Below are 19,225 nucleotides of genomic sequence, written 5' to 3' on the forward strand. Positions count from 1 at the left end.
CCTGGGTCAAATGGTATTTCTATTTTGAGCTTTCTGATGAACCTCCATACTGCTTTCCAGAATGGTTGAAGTAATTTACATTCCCCCCAGTAGTGTAGGAGGGTTCCCCTTTCTCCACATCCTTGCTAACACTTGTTGTCATTTGTCTTTTGGATGGTGGCGATCCTTTCTGGTGTGAAGTGATATCTCATTGTGGTTTTAATTTGCATTTCTCTGATTCGTGATGTGGAGCATCTTTTCATGTGTCTGTTGGCCATCTGATTTTCTTCTTTGGAGAGCTGTCTGTGCAGTTCTTCGGACCATTTTTTGATTGGATTATTTGCTTTTTGTTTGTTGAGGTGCATGAGCTCTTTATATATTTTGGACGTCAATCCTTTATCAGATCTGTCATTTATAAATATATTCTCCCACACTGCAGGATGCCTTTTTTGTTCTAATGGTGGTGTTCTTTTCTGTACAGAAGCTTTTCAGTTGTTCATTTTTGCTTTAGTTTCCATTGCCTGGGAAGATATGTTCATGAAGAAGTCACTCATGTTTATGTCTAAGAGATTTTTGCCTGTGTTTTTTCCTAAGAGTTTTATGGTTTCATGGCTTACATTCAGGTCTTTAATACATTTCTAATTTACTTTTGTGTATAGGGTTAGACAATGATCCAGTTTCATTCTCTTACATGTAGCTGTCCATTTTTGCCAACACGAGCTTTTGAAGAGGCTGTCATTTCCCCATTGTATGTCCATGGCTCCTTTATTTTATTATTTTAATTGACCATATATGTTTGGGTTAATATCTGGGCTCTCTGTTCTGTTCCACTGGTCTGTGGCTCTGTTCTTGTGCCAGGACCAAATTGTCTTGATTACTGTGGCTTTGTAGTAGAGCTTGAATTTGGGAAGCGAGATGCCCCCTGCTTTATTCTTCCTTCTCAGGATTGCTTTGGCTACTTGGGGTCTTTTGTGGTTCCATATGAATTTTAAAACTAGTTGTTCCAGTTCATTGAAGAATGCTGTTGGTATTTTGATAGTCATTTCATTGAATCTGTAGATTGCTTTAGGCAGGATGGCCATTTTGACTATTAATTCTTCCTAGCCAAGAGCGTGGAATGAATGTCCATTTGTTAATGTCCTCTTTAATTTCTCTTAAGAGTGTCTTGTAGTTTTCAGGGTATAGGTCTTTCACTTCATTGTTTAGCTTTATTCCTAGGTATTTTATTCTTTTTGATGCCATGGTGAATGAAATAGTTTTCCTGATTTCTTTCTGTTAGTTTCTCTTTAGTGTATAGGAAACCAGCAGATATCTGTGTATTAATTTTGTATCCGCAACTTTGCTGAATTCAGATATTAGTTCTAGTAGTTTTGGAGTAGAGTCTTTAGGTTTTTTTATGTACAATATCATGTCACCTGCAAATAGTGACAGTTTACTTCTTCTTTACCAATCTGGATGCCTTGTATTTCTTTGTTTTGCCTGATTGCGGTGGCTAGGACCTCTAGACTATGTTGAATAACAGTGGGGAGAGTGGGCATCCCTGTCTTGTTCCTGATGTTAGAGGAAAAGCTTTCAGCTTCTCGCTGTTCAGTATGATGTTCGCTGTGGGTTTGTCATATATGTCCTTTATTATGTTGAGGTACTTGCCCTCTATACCCATTTTATTGGAGTTTTTATCAAGAATGGATGTTGAATTTTGTCGAATGCTTTTTCAGCATGTATGGAGATGATCATGTAGTGATTGTCCTTTTTGTTGATGTGGTGGATGCTGTTGATGGATTTTCAAATGTTGTACCATCCTTTCATCCCTGACCCAATACCCACTTGATCATGGTGTATGATCCTGTTGATGTATTTTTGAATTCAGCTTGCTAATATTTTGTTGAGTATTTTTGCATCTATATTCATCAGGGATATTGGTCTGTAATTTTCTTTTTTTGTGTGGTCTTTGCCTGGTTTTGTTATTAGAGTGATGCTGGCTTCATAGAATGAGTTTGGAAGTATTCCCCCCTCTTCTATTTTTTGGAAAACTTTAAGGAGAATGGGTATTATGTCTTCTCTGTATGTCTGATAAAATTCAGTGGTGTGTCCATCTGGCCCAGGGATTTTGTTCTTGGGTAGTTTTTTGATTACCAGTTCAATTTAATTGCTGGTAATTGGTCTGTTTAGATTTTCTGTCTCTTCCTGGGTCAGTCTTGGAAGGTTGTATTTTTCTAGGAAGTTGTCCATTTCTTCTAGGTTATCCAGTTTGTTAGCATATAGATTTTCATAGTATTCCCTAATAATTCTTTGTATTTCTTTGGGGTCTTTCGTGATTTTTCCTTTCTCATTTCTGATTCTGTTGATGTGTATATATTCTCTTTTGCTCTCAATATGTCTAGCTAGGGGCTTATCTATTTTGTTTATTTTCTCAAAGAACCAGCTCTTGGTTTCATTGATTTTTTTCTATTGCTTTATTCTTCTCAATTTTATTTACTTCTTCTCTGATCTTTATTATGTCCCTCCTTCTGACTTTAGACCTCATTTGTTCTTCTTTTTCCAATTTTGATAATTGTGACATTAGACTATTCATTTGGGATTGTTCCTTCCTTCTTTAAATAGGCCTGTATTCCTATATACTTTCCTCTTAGAATTATCTTCTTTGCATCCCACAGAAGTTGCGGCTTTGTGCTGTTGTTGTCATTTGTCTCCATATATTACTTGATCTGTTTTAATTTTGTCATTGATACATTGATTATTTAGGAGCATGTTGTTAAGCCTTCACGTGTTTGTGAGCTTTGTTTTCTTTGTTCAATTTATTTCTAGTTTTATCCCTTTGTGGTCTGAGAAGTTGGTTGGTAAAATTTCAATCTTTTTTAATTTAGTGAGTCTCTTTTTGTGGCCTAGTATGTGGTCTATTCTCGAAAATGTTCCATGTGCACTTGAGAAGAGTTTGTTTCCTTTTGCTTTTGGGTGCAGAGTTCTGTAGATGTCTGTTAGGTCCATCTGTTCTAGTGTGTTGTTCAATGCCTCTGTGTACCTACTTATTTTCTGTCTGGTGGATCTGTCCTTTGGAGTGAGAGGTGTGTTGACGTCTCCTAGAATGAAAGCATTCCATTCTATTTCCTCCATTAATTCTGTTAGTGTTTGTTTTGCATATGTCGGTGCTCCTGTATTAGGTGCATATATATTTATAATGGTTATATCCTCTTGTTGGACTGCTCTCTTTATCATTATGTAATGTCCTTTATCTCTTGTTACTTTCTTTGTTTTTGAAATCTATTTTCTCTAATAAAAATACTGCAACACGTTCTTTTTTCTCCGTATTGTTTTCATGAAACATCTTTTTCCATCACTTCACTTTTAGTCTGTGTATGTCTTTGGGTTTGAGGTGAGTCTCTTCTAAGCAGCATGTAGATGGGTCTTGCTTTTTTATTTATTCTCTTATTCTGTGTAGCTTAATTGGTGCATTCAGTCCATTTCCATTTTGGGTGTTTATCAATAGATATGTACTTATTGCTAATGTAGTGTTCGGATTTTTGGTTACCAAAATTTCAAGGGTAGCTTCTTTACTATCTGTGCAACTTCACTCTCTTATTAACCTATTAAAAACACAATCTGATTGATTCTTTATTTCTCTTCCTTCTTATTCTTCCTCCTCCATTCTTTATATGTGTTAGGTGTTTTATTCTGTAGTCTTTTGTGTTTCCTTTGACTGCTTTTGTGGATAGTTGATTTTATTTTTTGCCTTTTGTTAGTATTTGGTTGGTCTGCTTTCTTTGCTGTGATTTTATTTTCTCTGGTGACATCTATTTAGCATTCGAAGTGCTTCCATTTAGAGCAGTCCCTTTAAAATATCCTGTAGAGGTGATTTGTGGGAGGCAGATTCCCTCAACTTTTGCTTGTCTGGAAATTGTTTAATCCCTCCTTCAAATTTGAATGATAATTGTGCTGGATACAGTATTCTTGGTTCAAGGCCCTTCTGTTTCATTGCATTAAGTATATCATGTCATTCTCTTCTGGCCTGTAAGGTTTCTGTTGAGAAGTCTGATGATAGCCTGATGGGTTTTCCTTCATAGGTGATCTTTTTTCTCACTCTCTCTGCTTTTAATACTCTGTCCTTGTCTTTGATCTTTGCCATTTTAATTATTATATGTCTTGGTGTTGTCCTCCTTTGGCCCCTTGTGTTGGCAGATCTGTGGGCTTCCATGGTCTGAAGACTGTTTCCCTGAGGTACCTGGCGGAAGGGTATTCCCGGTAGACAGCCATGCATGGCCTAAGACTCTGGTTCTGCGGGGACCCAAGCTACTGTGTGACAGTAGACAAGTCATTGGCAGTTAGCTTGCCTGACTGTATAGACACGTGTCCCTTGACTCTCAGATTTTTATGAGTGGGGCAGTTCAGAGAGGGGAGCAGAAGTAACAGAACTTCTTCCTGACCTCTGGCATGTAGGCTTGTTTTCTCGAGAGAAAAATCATGTGACAGGCTCTTGTGAGATAGTTCATGACCATTACTTTCCTGAAAGCTATTCTCCACCTGCAAAGTCACTGACACCTTGCTACTGTCCTTAGAAGGAAGCCTACACCCAACCCTGTTGCCTAGCTCACTTCCTGTCACGTTCCTCCCTTCACAGAATTCTGCTTGTCACACTGAACCCTGCTTTCTCTGAGCCTTTGCAAAGCCTGTTCCTTCTTTTAGGAATGCTCTTCCTCCCTTCTCCCTGCTATCATCCCTCCAACTCAGTTTAAATGTCAGTCCTCCTGGGAATCTTCCCAGAGTAGCTCAGGCACTTCTGTCAGATGCTATCTTGGCATACTGTTCTTCTAGGAACATAGCACTTATCACACTGTATTGTAGCTTTAAAAGACTATCAATTAATTCATACAGTGAAGTATAAAACATAATATACAGGCATCCATATACCTATCACCCTGTGAAGCAATGGAATATTGCCATCTGAAGCAAAACGGCTCTCAACATTGTTTCTGCTCTACTCCCGACTGTTACTTGAACTGAGTGTTTATCCTTCTGTGTGTCTTTATACTTTTATTATATATGCATATATCCCTAAACAACATAAAGTATTGTTTTTCTTGACTTTACACTTAGTATCTAAGTCACTGCTAAGGTATTTTTACAACTTGTCTTTACCTCTCAGCCTTATTTTTGAGATTCATCCATGCCAACAGATGCAACTCTAGATCATCTAGTGCTGCATGTATTACACCACAATTTACCCATTTTCTCTACTGATAGACATGTGAACTGTTTGCAGGTTTTTGCAATTTCAAACCACTCCACTACAAACATTCTTTTATATATATATATATATATATATATATATAGGTACCCTATTTTTTTTTAATGGAAGTGTCCTTGATATACCTACCATCTTGGTTTCAATATATATACAACTATATATTGGTTTCAACATACAACACAGTGGTTCAACAGTTATTGATGTTATAAAATCCTCACCTCCCCCTAGTGTGGTTAACTAGCTATTAACACAGGAAGATGTTACAGAATGTTCTCCATGTGGACTGCCATTCCCGTGACCAGCTTACACTATTACACTATGAGAATTTTTGTGCCCCTTTATCCCCCTCAACCTTCCTCCCATGTACTAGGAGCATTATTTAAAAAATTTTTTTACTAAGGTATCATTGATATACACTCGTATGAAGGTTTCACATGAAAAACAATGTGGTTACTACATTCACCCATGTTATCAAGTCTCCACCACACCCCATTGCAGTCACTGCTCTTCAGTGTAGTAAGATGCCAGAGTCACTACTTGCAGGAGCATTCTTATACTCGTCCCATGAGAACGGTGAGAGCTTCCCAGGCTGGAGCTAGGAGTGTGGCTGCTCTTCATCCTTCTCAGAGCCTGTTATCTGAGCGTTATCAGTGTTCCCCGAGAGGTGGTACTGAGGTGGGGCAGAGACGGGGGACAAGCCTCATCAACTTTTCCTGCCGACGATGAAAAATGCTGAGATACAAATAGTATAGTAAGAACAGGAGGGACTCCATCTCAAGGCTAAAGTTCCATTAAAAAAAAAGCAGACAGTTGAGAAGTAAGATTCCTAACATATTCTCTGGTAATCAGACAACAATCCAACAGCCTATCTTAAGGCAGGGCAGGCAGTCTTAACTGATATGTCCCCACTGCTTGAGTAACCACTATCTTGGTGAAGAACAGGATAGGTAAATTCCTTGTGTTGAGTTTATTCCGTATAATTAGTTGGAAGACTAGTAACAGGAGAGGAGACATGGTGTCTCACCACACATAAGCATTCTGGGACCACTTAAAAAGTCTGCACCCCTAACCCTTTACCACATTCCTAAAAATCCTAAACCGCCTATAAATCCGCTAGAGAACGCACCCCGGGTTCTCTTGTCCCCTCCCAGCGTGAGCCAGGGACTCTGTCCTCTCACTTTATCTCTAAATAAAAGCCTCTCCCTTGCTTTCCTACCTTGAGTGTTTGCGAAGTTCATTCGACTCTGCAAACAAGAGCTCCGGTGTCAGCGCGTGGCGGCCTTTAGGTCGCACATCTCCTCCGGATAGTAACGCCTTCGGGCCGGGACTCTGCGTGTCTAGCTCACCAGCTCACCTCCGGAATGTGCGCGGAGGACGCGGACGCCCGTGTGTGCGGTGCCCGGCCGGACGCCGGAGCCCAGCGGAGCGCTGCTCAGGGAGCCGGCAGAGCCCGGCGGACGCGTCTCCCAGGCGTCTGTCCCCAGGGCAGAAGGCGCTGCGCACCCGGATCCTGGCCGCGCGCCCGACGAGATCCGCGGGAGCGCGCGGCCCTTTCCCCGCCCCGCGCCGCCTGGGCGGTGACGGCAGCCCGCGGAGGGTGATGACGGGAGCGCGGCCTGGCGCCGCCACGAAGCGCAGGGCCCGGGAGCGCGGCGGCGGCAGGCGGCATGAGGGGGCCGCGGGCTGCGGGCCGCGCGCTGGGCGCGCTGCTGCTGGGCGCGTCGGTGCTGAGCGCCGCGCTGCTGGCCCCCGGAGTCTCCCCGGAGCGCGACGCCAGGGGCGCGCCGCCCCGAGGTGGGTCTTGCGCCGCTGCCGCCCGGAGGCTCGCCGGGTCCGGGCGCGCGCTCGCGGAGAATACGGAGCGTTGTTTCCCGCAGCGTCGGAGCAGGCGCCGCGGGCATCCGGCGTCCCCTGGCCGAGCGGACCCCCGCGAGAGGCCGCCGGCTCCCGGGAAGCACGCGGGGCTGCCCCGGCCTTGGGCGCCGAGTCTGCGGGCGACTTCCGGCCGGACAGTCCCGGCCGGGGACCCGCGCCTCCCCACGGGCCGTGCTCAGGGAGGGATGGACAGGCCCCGGGAGGGTGTGCTGGACGCCCGGCCGCGCCTGGAGGGCGGCGAGGAGGTCCTTTGCACGGTGCAACCCGCGCCCGAGGGGGACCGAGTCTTGGTGGGCCCGGCGGGGCGGGAAGGCCGGGGAAGCACCCTCGGGCGAGCCCGGAGCTCTGCCGCGCGGGCAGCCCGCTTCCCGGGAACGGCCCACGGAGGGAGGAGGGCTCCGCAGGCGGCGGCGCCGGTGATCGGACCCTCTCCCAGCCGCCTGCCGGCCCGCGGGCCGGGCTCGCGCCAAGGGGCCGGGAGGGGGCGCTCCCGCGGGCTCGCGGCCTGGCGGGGTCCCGCTGCCGGCGAATCCACTGTGCGGCCCGCGAGGACAGGCACACGGCTTCCCGAGTGTGTCCCGAACTTGCCTGGTCTCCGAACTCACCAGGGAAACTGGGGAGAAATGTAAATACCTGGACCCCAGGACGCGCCTCCCAGGCCCCGAGATCTTCCCCGGGAATGGTCTGGTCGGGGACCGTGGGGTCAGTCACGCGGCAGAGCCTGGCCAGTCAGCGTGTGGCGAAGGTCTGTCGCCGGAGCTGATAAGTCACCTTCCTCTCTCCCCCTTCTCGCGTCCGTTTTCCTGTATCCAATACGGGCGTTTGGGTGGAGGAGTGTGTAGTGCAAACGGCCGCCCTTCCCCAGTCGGAATCTTGTAGGGCAAAGGCGAAGTGCATTTGGAAAAAGCATCCTAGCTGCTCGGTTGGTGTGCCTTTCCCACCCCCACCGAAACTCCCGCCACTCCCTCCTTTTATTATAATGGAGGCAGCAGACCCCAAGAGGTTACATAACCTGCCCGCTCACAATTGGCCAGGGACCTATCCTGTACAGCGCTCTGTCTTTGCACGTCAGCCCCAGTTAATCACGATTATCATTTTAGGAAAAAGGTGGTTTGTAATAGTACTTCTGTGCAGTGAGGGAGAACATACTGGTGTACTTAAGCGACGCACCCCAGAACCTTCATGAAGCTGGGCTGAGAGGGCAGCCAGGCTTTATTTCAGTGCCACCCGGATCCCAGCTTTTCCCCGACAGCTTTCTACGAAGAACTCCATCTTCCTATGATTTGAGGACCCAAGTTTACCAAAAAAGAAAAAAAACCGCATGGAATATGTCTTTTAAAATATTCCCAGCAAATATATTCATGAGCAGAAAGCTAGAACCAGAAATTAAATATTTGGAAATGAAATAAAAGTCTAATATACAAACAGCACGGTTAACTAACTCAGCCACTATTGAAAGGTGACTTCGGTTGTTTTCCTCCTCAAGGATTGCAGACTGGAAGCGGAGGAAGGAATTGCCCGTTCTTATGTAACGCCCCTTGATGTTGCCCTGCTCCTTCTAAGGTCAGCTGTATTGGAAGCTGGCAACTTTTTCTTGAAACTGAGCTTCGGTTCATTTTAGATGTCATATTGGATGGTTTCGGAATTTCGTCCTTCCTAAATGGGTGTGTGATACCGACTCAGTGTTTCTTTGAAGGTCCAAATAATGCAAAACAGTGCAATGGTGTCAAAATCTCCTGTTCCTTACAGTTTCTTCAAGGGTGGCTGCACATTAAAATCACTTGGGGAGGTTTTTGTATTGTTTTGGGAGGAAATCTTAAAAATCAAGCTGGGTGGGCAGGTCTGGGGTGGAGCCAGGGCATTGGTGGTTTTTGCTTTTGCTTTTACTTTTTTAGCTTCCAGGTGATTCTAATTTAGCTAGGACTGAGCCCTTCACACCCCCCCCCCCCCATATAAAAGGATTAGTATTGATGAATATTAAGAGCTTTTAAAGTCTGAAATTCACATGGAAAAATGTAAGCATACATTTTTAACTTACTCCACCCACCACTTTAGTTCTTCTGTAAAAGGAGCAGAAAGTGGATAAGCCTGTGTTCAGTGATTAGTGTTTCAGTGCGTTATCTTATTTGGAAATGATCTGAATACTCAATACATTTAACTTAACTCATCACTTAGCTTCTTAGCCAAACTTTACGGTTTTTAGGTTTCCAAAGAGAATTGGGGGAAAATATTTTTAAAGTTCACCTAAAAACTCGTTATCCTATGTACATTGATTCAGTACACTCATTCTTATCAATTATGGTTAGATTATCCATAAAAAAAGTCATGAGACATTAGACAAAGTCAGCTGTTGTTCCAAACTATTTTCTGTTGGGAAGGCAATATGTATCAAAAGCGATTTAAAAAGCTGTAAAATTTTTCATTCGTCTGTGGAGTATAAGAACAAAGAAAAAACTGAAGGAGCAAAACAGCAGAAGACTCACAGAACCCAAGAATGGACTAACAGTTACCAAAGGGAAAGGGACTGGGGAGGAGGGGTGAGAAGTGAGGGATAAGAGGGGGCGGGAAGAAAGGGGGCATTACGATTAGCATTTATAATGTGGTGGGGGGCACAGGGAGGGCTGTACAACACAGAAGACAAGTAGTGATTCTACAACATCTTACTATGCTGATGGACAGTGACTGTAATGGTCTTTGTGGGGGCAACTTGGTGATGGGGGGAGTCTAGTAAGCATAATGTTCCTCATGTAATTGTAGATTAATGATACCAATTTAAAAAAGCCACTAAAAAACAAAGTTGTAAAATTTTACTCCTATAATTTCATTCTTAAGAAACCAGTCACAAGAAAAACATGTATTTTCAGATGTTTATAGGAGGAAATAGGTAATGAGAAGAAATTGGAAATAAATCTAATGAATTATATAAATTTGAATAACTGAATAAACATTGAATTCATATTTGAGTAGTATTCAATGCATTGAATAAATTTGTGTAAGTATTACAAATGAATTAATTTAATGCAAAAGAAGAAAGCATTTATAAACATTTAGCCGTATTTTCCTAACCCTAAAGGAACTGTGCTGGTTGGCTGTTGCCTGGCCTTTTCATCATCATGTGTCGAACACTTACTTTGCTTTAGGTTCTGTGCCAAGCACTTTACATATTTTATCGTTTATAGCCTTCCCCGCTATCCTATGAAGAATAATCTGTTACGGCTTCTGATACTGTGATTTATATGAAGAGATTTGGTCTCCATCCCTGACTTTTGGACCCTGCCCAAAGATCAGGGCTGGTTGCCTGGAGAAGCAGCCATGTGACCATAGTCTTGGGGGACTGAGCCCCTACGCTGTGGGCTCCCTCTCAGGGTAGATAGATCATGTCAGAGTTGAGTTGGATTGTAGGACTCCCAGCCTGTGTTGGAGAATTGCTTGGAGGTGTGGGACTCTATACCTCACGTTGGAAATTGGGTGCAGAACCTTAAGCCTCCCAACTTATTGATGAGGAAACTGAGGCAGCATAGGATTCAAGTTCAGATTGGTCTAACTTAGAGTTCTCACACTTAGGCCAGCAGTTATAACACTGCTTCTGCTAGGAGCTTTCTTTCCCGAAGGACACCAAAGAAAAGAAAAAGAGATTGGTAAAGTTTTATTTAGGCCAAGAAAAAAAGCTTCAGTGGATTATTAAGGGTTATGTGCTGTGTATTTTGTCTTCACTGAGAGCTAAATAAGGGTAAATTAAGGTAAATATAAACATGAGAGATTTAGGCTAGCTATAGTGAAGAATTTCCTGAATTAACTAACCATTCAGATGAGTTGAGGGAGCCCTGAAGGAAGCTTCCATATTATACAATAAAGAGGCTAGATTACCCTTCTTGTTGTGAGAGTAAATGGTTTTCCCTCTTTGTTTTGTCTAGAAGCTAGAGGGCAAATTAATTTTTCTTTCTTATAATATAATATGAAACATTTTGCCTTAAGTTAGCTAGCAATAGTTCACTTTGTTTTCCTACCAAATTGGCAGATTTCAATGCGCATCGTTTTGATGTCCAAGAGCCTCTAGTAAAATGGTGAGCTCTAAGCCATGGGAACCCAGAGCAGTGGGCCTTTGTGCCCTTCAGACTGAGGCTTATTCTCTCCTTACGCGCCTTACATCCACAGTGGAAAGCAGGAGGAGATTCAGAACCCCATGCTCAAGTGCTGTGCAGCAGAGCTTCTCCGGCTCACAGGGTGTGCAAATCCCCCAGGCCCTGCTGGCCCGCTTCCCGACATCTGGGCTTCCGCAGGCCTCGGGGCTGCCCAGGCTGCCCTCGGAGCCAAGCAACGTGGTTGAGGAAAGCTTGGGTTTTGAAAACACAAGTTGGGTTCAGATGAGTGATTTCAGAGAGAGACTTTGTGGACACGGGCAATCATCAAGTCATTGTGAGCCTTAATTTCTTCATCTGTAAAATGGAGAAAATATCTAGCTTGCGAGGTTGAGATATGAAATAGACGGTGTGTGGAAACTCCTAGACTGGTTCCCTGTCCCTCTGAAACACTTGATGTATATAAGGTCCTTACGTGGTCTGATGACACACTGGATGTGATGGTGTTGGCTGAGTCGTTTGTAATAGAGGCACCTATGCAAAAGGGGACCAGTGTGTGCATGAGCATGTGCATGCCCATCTGTGTGTACACAAAGTAAGGGACGAGTGGCCCCAGTGACCCTGGAGTGCAGGCATTTGTTCACACACTTTGTCTCTAACATATTTGTCAGGTGCCCTGTTTTTCTGGTTTTTTTTCAACGTTTTTTTCTAATTTTCATCACACTTAGACAAAACAAGGCATGTAGAGCTGAAGATGGACCAGGCTTTGCTGCTAATCCATAATGAACTGGCCGGGACAAACTTGACTGTCTACTGGAATTCTGAGCGCTGTTACCATGTAAGTATTGGGTTCTTGCTCACAATTGTATTTGCTTTGGGGCCAGTTTGTTATAATCTTTAATTTTGTACCTGAAGCCTTTCATGTGTTAACTTCAGTTTTATAGCTAAGGAATTCAAAAGGCTGTACAAAGAATCAGAGGAAATAAAATCAGGGGAATGCTTAGCAGTGAGCAACACTAGCTTTTTTTCTTCCTCCTTGTCTTTATTTTACTTTTTTTATTTTTTATTTTTTTATTGAAGTATCATTGATATACAATCTTTCTTTTTGATATCATTAATCTACAATTACATGAGGAACATTATGTTTACTAGGCTCCACCCTTCACCAAATCCCCCCCACAAACCCCATTTCAATCACTGTCCATCAGTGTAATAAGATGCTATAGAATCACTACTTGTCTTCTCTGTGTTGCACAGCTCTTCCCCGTGCCCCACCCCACATTACACATGCTAATCGTAATGCCCCCTTTCTTTTTCCCTCTCCTTATCTCTCCCTTCCCACCCATTCTCCCCAGTCCCTTTCCCTTTAGTAACTGTTAGTCCATTCTTGGGTTCTGTGATTCTGCTGCTGTTTTGTTCCTTCAGTTTTTTTTCGTTGTTCTTATACTCCACATATGAGTGAAATCATTTGGTACTTGTCTTTCTCCACCTGGCTTATTTCACTGAGCATAATACCCTCTAGCTCCATCCATGTTGTTGCAAATGGTAGGATTTGTTTTCTTTTTTTTTTTGATGTGGAAATTTTTTTTTTTTGAGAGGGCATCTCATATTTATTGATCAAATGGATGTTAACAGTTAACAACAATAAAATTATGTACAGGGGACTCAATGCACAATCATTAATCCGCCCCAAGCCTAATTCTCATCAGTTTCTGATCTTCTGAACCACAACAAACAAGTTCTTACATAGTGAACAAATTCTTACATAGTGAATAAGTTCTTACATGGTGGATTTGTTTTCTTTTTATGGCTGAATAATATTCCATTGTGTATATGTACCACGTCTTCTTTATCCATTCATCTACTGATGGACACTTAGGTTCCTTCCATTTCTTGGCTATTGTAAATAGTGCTGCGATAAACATAGGTGTGCATCTGTCTTTTTCAAACTGGGCTGCTGCATTCTTAGGGTAAATTCCTAGAAGTAAAATTCCGGGGTCAAATGGTATTTCTGTTTTGAGTTTTTTGAGGAACCTCCATATTGCTTTCCATAATGGTTGAACTAATTTACATTCCCACCAGCAGTATAGGAGGATTCCCCTTTCTCCACAACCTTGCCAACATTTGTTGTTGTTTGTCTTTGTGATGGTGGCGATTCTTACTGGTGTGAGGTGATAACGCACTGTGGTTTTAATTTGCATTTCTCTGATGACTAGCGATGTGGAGCATCTTTTCATGTGTCTGTTGGCCATTTGAATTTCTTTGGAGAAGTGTCTGTTCAGCTCGTCTGCCCATTTTTTTTTTTTTTTTTTTGTAGATAATTATTTTTTTATTGAAGGGTAGTTGACACACGGTATTACATTACATTAGTTTCAGGTGTACAACATAGTGATTCCACATTTATATACATGACAATTCTAGGTACCAGCTATCACCATACCAAGCTGTTACAATATCTTGACTATATTCATTACATCCCGGTTACTTATTATTTTACCATTGGAAGTGTATACTTTTTTTTTTTTTTTTTTTGGTGAGGGCCTCTCTCATATTTATTGATCAAATGGTTGTTAACAACAATAAAATTCTGTATAGTGGAGTCAATGCTCAATGCACAATCATTAATCCACCCCAAGCCTAATTTTCGTCAGTCTCTAATCTTCTGAGGCATAACAAACAAGTTCTTACATGAAGAACAAATTCTTACATAGTGAATAAGTTCTTACATGGTGAACAGTACAAGGGTAGCCATCACAGAAACCTTCGGTTTTGCTCATGCATTATGAACTATAAACAGTCAGTTCAAATATGAATACTCATTTGATTTTTATACTTGATTTATATGTGGATACCACATTTCTCTCTTTATTATTATTATTTTTAATAAAATGCTGAAGTGGTAGGTAGATACAAGATAAAGGTAGAAAACATAGTTTAGTGTTGTAAGAGAGCAAATGTAGATGATCAGGTGTGTGCCTGTAGACTATGTGTTAATCCAAGCTAGACAAGGGCAATAAAACATCCACGTATGCAGAAGATTTCTCTCAGAACGGGGGAGTGAGGTTCTAAGCCTCACCTCTGTTGATCCCCAATTTCTCACCTGATGACCCCCCTGCGACTGTGCCTGTCTTAGGTTGTTCCTCCCTTGAGGAATCTTACCCGTCTCTGGCTAACCAGTCATCTTCCGGGGCCATACAGGGAAATGTAAAGTTGGTAAGTGAGAGAGAAGCCTTATTGTTTGAAATGGTTAGCTTTTTATTTCTTTGCATATTTATGCCCTGTAGCTTCTATGCCCAGCATTTGTCTTGAGGTATCTTTACCACTTGGAAGAATTATGATACTCGGCAAATTTGATATGAGGCACGAATTCTATTTAAGGGTTGTAATTAGGAAGGAAGAAGAAAAGCTATATAAGTATCAGGCGGCAGAAAACATGGGAAGATTGATTATTTCTTTGGCATATCTTCTTGTAGAGTAACTTCAGCATGTATAGGTTTTAAGCTACTACTTAAATTGTGCACACACATTAACATAATAGGAGTATAGTTACATAACCAAAGCATATCTGTAATTACCAGCCATCTCCAGTGAAACCAAGAAAACCAGTTAGGCACCTTAGGCATTTGTGAAAATTATCTATGATATGGTGGATATTGTCCAACTGAACTTGAACAGTCTGAAAGAAATCAGACAAATTAAAAAAACCCATTCCTGGGGAATGTTCACATCCCTTATGTTCTTTTAACAGTAAGTAGTCTGTAGTTGTAAGATTTTGGAGGGCTACAATTTGCACTTCTCCTAATTCTTGGTTGAGTTCCAACAGTATAGATCCAGTCAAATTTGTTGTTTTACTGTATGCACAGGCCAGCTTAGATATCTCCTTCATTCCCATGGCAAGTCCAGGAACTGGTGGGATGAGTGCATCTACAGCTGTAGCAGTGTGTGGATCTGTGTTGGGGTTTTTTGATGATCATCTTCTGGCATGAGTATTCCAGAGAGTGTTGATGTTGGAAGTTCTTTTTCATATCGTATCTTAGTTCGTTTTCGGGGTAGCCCAATTAGGCTTTGATCCTCTGTATAAACACAAACAGACCCTTTGCCTACACTTTTATATGCCCTTTATACCCTTGTGTAGAACTCATTGGAGGTTACCACACAGGAACTGCCCTTTTTTTTTTTTTTTGTATCACTAATATACACTTACATGACGAATATCATGTTTACTAGGCTCTCCCCTATACCAGGTAACCCCTATAAACCCCTTTACAGTCACTGTTCATCAGCATAGCAAAATGTTGTAGAATCCCTACTGGCCTTCTCTGTGTTGTACAGCCCTCCCTTTTCTCCAACCCCCCTATGCATGCTAATCTTAATACCTCCCTACTTCTCCCCCCCCTTATCCCTCCCTACCCACCCATCCTCTCCAGTCCCTTTCCCTTTGGTACCTGTCCATTCTTGAGTTCTGTGATTCTGCTGCTGTTTTGTTCCTTCAGTTTTTCCTTTGTTCTTATATTCCACAGATAAGTGAAATCATTTGGTATTTCTCTTTCTCTGCTTGGCTTATTTCACTGAGCATAATACCCTCCAGCTCCATCCATGTTGCCGCAAATGGTAGGATTTGCCCTTTTCTTATGGCTGAGTAGTATTCCATTGTGTATATGTACCACATCTTCTTTATCCATTCATCTATCGATGGACATTTAGGTTGCTTCCAATTCTTGGCTATTGTAAATAGTGCTGCGATAAACATAGGGGTGCACTGATCTTTCTCATACTTGATTGCTGCATTCTTAGGGTAAATTCCTAGGAGTGCAATTCCTGGGTCAGATGGTAAGTCTGTTTTGAGCATTTTGATGTACCTCCATACTGCTTTCCACAATGGTTGAACAAGTTTACATTCCCACCAGCAGTGTAGGAGGGTTCCCCTTTCTCCACAGCCTTGCCAACATTTGTTGTTGTTTGTCTTTTGGACTCACGCGAGGTGATACCTCATTGTGGTTTTAATTTGCATTTCTCTGATAATTAGCGATGTGGAGCATCTTTTCATGTGTCTGTTGGCCATCTGTATTTCATTTTTGGAGAACTGTCTGTTCAGTTCCTCTGCCCATTTTTTAATTGGGTTATTTGTTTTTTGTTTGTTGAGGCGTGTGAGCTCTTTATATATTCCGGACGTCAAGCCTTTATCGGATGTGTCATTTTCAAATATATTCTCCCATACTGCCATACTGTAGGGTTCCTTTTTGTTCTATTGATGGTGTCTTTTGCTGTACAGAAGCTTTTCAGCTTAATATAGTGCCACTTATTCATTTTTGCTGTTGTTTTCCTTGCCCGGGGAGATATGTTCAAGAAGAGGTCACTCATGTTTATGTCTAAGAGGTTTTTGCCTATGTTTTCTTCCAAGAGTTTAATGGTTTCCTGACTTACATTCAGGTCTTTGATCCATTTTGAGTTTACTTTTGTATATGGGGTTAGACAATGGTCCAGTTTCATTCTCCTACATGTAGCTGTCCAGTTTTGCCAGCACCATCTGTTGAAGAGACTGTCATTTCGCCATTGTATGTCCATGGCTCCTATATCAAATATTAATTGACCATATATGTCTGCGTTAATGTCTGGATTCTCTAGTCTGTTCCATTGGTCTGTGGCTCTGCTCTTGTGCCAGTACCAAATTGTCTTGATTACTATGGCTTTATAGTAGAGCTTGAAGTTGGGGAGTGAGATCTCCCCTACTTTATTCTTCTTTCTCAGGATTGCTTTGGCTATTCGGGGTCTTTGGTGTTTCCATATGAACTTTTGAATTATTTGTTCCAGTACATTGAAGAATGTTGCTGGTAGTTTCATAGGGATTGCATCAAATCTGTATATTGCTTTGGGCAGGATGGCCATTTTGACGATATTAATTCTTCCTAGCCACGAGCATGGGATGAGTTTCCATCTGTTAGTGTCCCCTTTAATTTCTCTTAAGAGTGACTTGTAGTTTTCAGAGTATAAGTCTTTCACTTCTTTGGTTAGGTTTATTCCTAGGTATTTTATTTTTTTGGATGCAATTGTGAATGGAGTTGTTTTCCTGATTTCTCTTTCTGTTGGTTCATTGCTAGTGTATAGGAAAGCCACACATTTCTGTGTGTTGGATTTTGTATCCTGCAACTTTGCTGTATTCCGATATCAGTTCTAGTAGTTTTGGGGTGGAGTCTTTAGGGTTTTTATGTACAGTATCATGTCATCTGCAAATAGTGACAGTTTAACTTCTTCTTTACCAATCTGGATTCCTTGTATTTCTTTGTTTAGTCTGATTGCCGTGGCTAGGACCTCCAGTACTATGTTAAATAACAGTGGAGAGAGTGGGCATCCCTGCCTAGTTCCCGATCTCAGATGAAATACTTTCAGCTTCTCGCTGTTCAATATAATGTTGGCTGTGGGTTTATCATATATGGCCTTTATTATGTTGAGGTACTTGCCCTCTATTCCCATTTTGCTGAGAGTTTTTATCATGAATGGATGTTGAACGTTGTCAGATGCTTTTTCTGCATTTATGGAGATGATCATGTGGTTTTTGTCTTTCTTTTTGTTGATGTGGTGGATGATGTTGATGGACTTTCGAATGTTGTAACATCCTTGCATCTCTGGGATGAATCCCACTTGGTCATGGTATATGATCCTTTTGATGTATTTTTGAATTCGGTTTGCTAATATTTTGTTGAGTATTTTTGCATCTACGTTCATCAGGGATATTGGTCTGTAGTTTTCCTTTTTGGTGGGGTCTTTGCCTGGTTTTGGTATTAGGGTGATGTTAGCTTCATAGAATGAGTTTGGGAGTATCCCCTCCTCCTCTATTTTTTGGAAAACTTTAAGGAGAATGGGTGTTATGTCTTCACTGTATGTCTGATAAAATTCCGAGGTAAATCCATCTGGCCCCAGGGGTTTTGTTCTCTGGTAGGTTTTTGATTACTGCTTCAATTTCATTGCTGGTAATTGGTCTGTTTAGATTTTCTGTTTCTTTCTGGGTCAATCTTGGAAGGTTGTATTTTTCTAGGAAGTTGTCCATTTCTCCTGGGTTTCCCACCTTGTTAGCATATAGGTTTTCATAGTATTCTCTAATAATTCTTTGTATTTCTGTGGGGTCCGTTGTGATTTTTCCTTTCTCGTTTCTGATACTGTTGATTTGTGTTGACTCTCTTTTCTTCTTAATAAGTCTGGCTAGAGGCTTATCTATTTTGTTTATTTTCTCGAAGAACCAGCTCTTGGTTTCATTGATTTTTGCTGTTGTTTTATTCTTCTCAATTTTATTTATTTCTTCTCTGATCTTATTATGTCCCTCCTTCTGCTGACCTTAGGCCTCATCTGTTCTTCTTTTACAATTTCTATAATTGTGACATTAGACTATTCATTTGGGATTGTTCTTCCTTTTTTAAATATGCTTGGATTGCTATATACTTTCCTCTTAAGACTGCTTTTGCTGTGTCTCACAGAAGTTGGGGCTTAGTGTTGTTGTTGTCATTTGTTTCCATATATTGCTGGATCTCCATTTTGATTTGGTCATTGATCCATTGATTATTTAGGAGCGTGTTGTTAAGCCTCTATGTGTTTGTGAGCCTCTTTGCTTTCTTTGTACAGTTTATTTCTAATTTATGCCTTTGTGATCTGAGAAGTTGGTTGGTAGGATTTCAGTCTTTTGGAGTTCTCTGAGGCTCTTTTTGTGGCCTAGTATGTGGTCTATTCTGGAGAATGTTCCATGTGCACTTGAGAAGAATGTATATCCTGTTGCTTTTAGATGTACAGTTCTGTAGATGTCTGTTAGGTCCATCTGCTCTACTGTGTTGTTCAGTGCTTCCGTGTCCTTACTTATTTTCTGCCCGGTGAATCTATCCTTTGGGGTGAGTGGTGTGTTGAAGTCTCCTAGAATGAATGCATTGCAGTCTATTTCCCCCTTTAGTTCTGTTAGTAGTTGTTACACATATGCTGCTGCTACTGTGTTGGGTGCATATATATTTAGAATGGTTATATCCTCTTGTTGGACTGAGCCCTTTATCATTATGTAGTGTCCTTCTTTATC

At 41.9% G+C, this 19,225-nt stretch overlaps 1 protein-coding gene across 1 annotated transcript in view; it reads left to right on the forward strand.

The window, feature by feature from the left end:
* The first annotated feature begins 6,815 nt into the window (after nucleotides 1–6,815).
* The window catches only part of HGSNAT (heparan-alpha-glucosaminide N-acetyltransferase), a 61,057-nt gene continuing 48,647 nt past the window's right edge, over nucleotides 6,816–19,225 (forward strand). Inside the window, 3 exon segments of the mRNA XM_036896319.2 lie at nucleotides 6,816–6,901; nucleotides 6,903–7,012; nucleotides 11,901–12,010. Coding sequence (XP_036752214.1) covers nucleotides 6,819–6,901; nucleotides 6,903–7,012; nucleotides 11,901–12,010 — 303 coding nt within the window. The 5' untranslated portion in view covers nucleotides 6,816–6,818.

Source organism: Manis pentadactyla, chromosome 7 (genome assembly GCF_030020395.1).
Source record: "Manis pentadactyla isolate mManPen7 chromosome 7, mManPen7.hap1, whole genome shotgun sequence".
NCBI lineage: Eukaryota > Metazoa > Chordata > Mammalia > Pholidota > Manidae > Manis > Manis pentadactyla.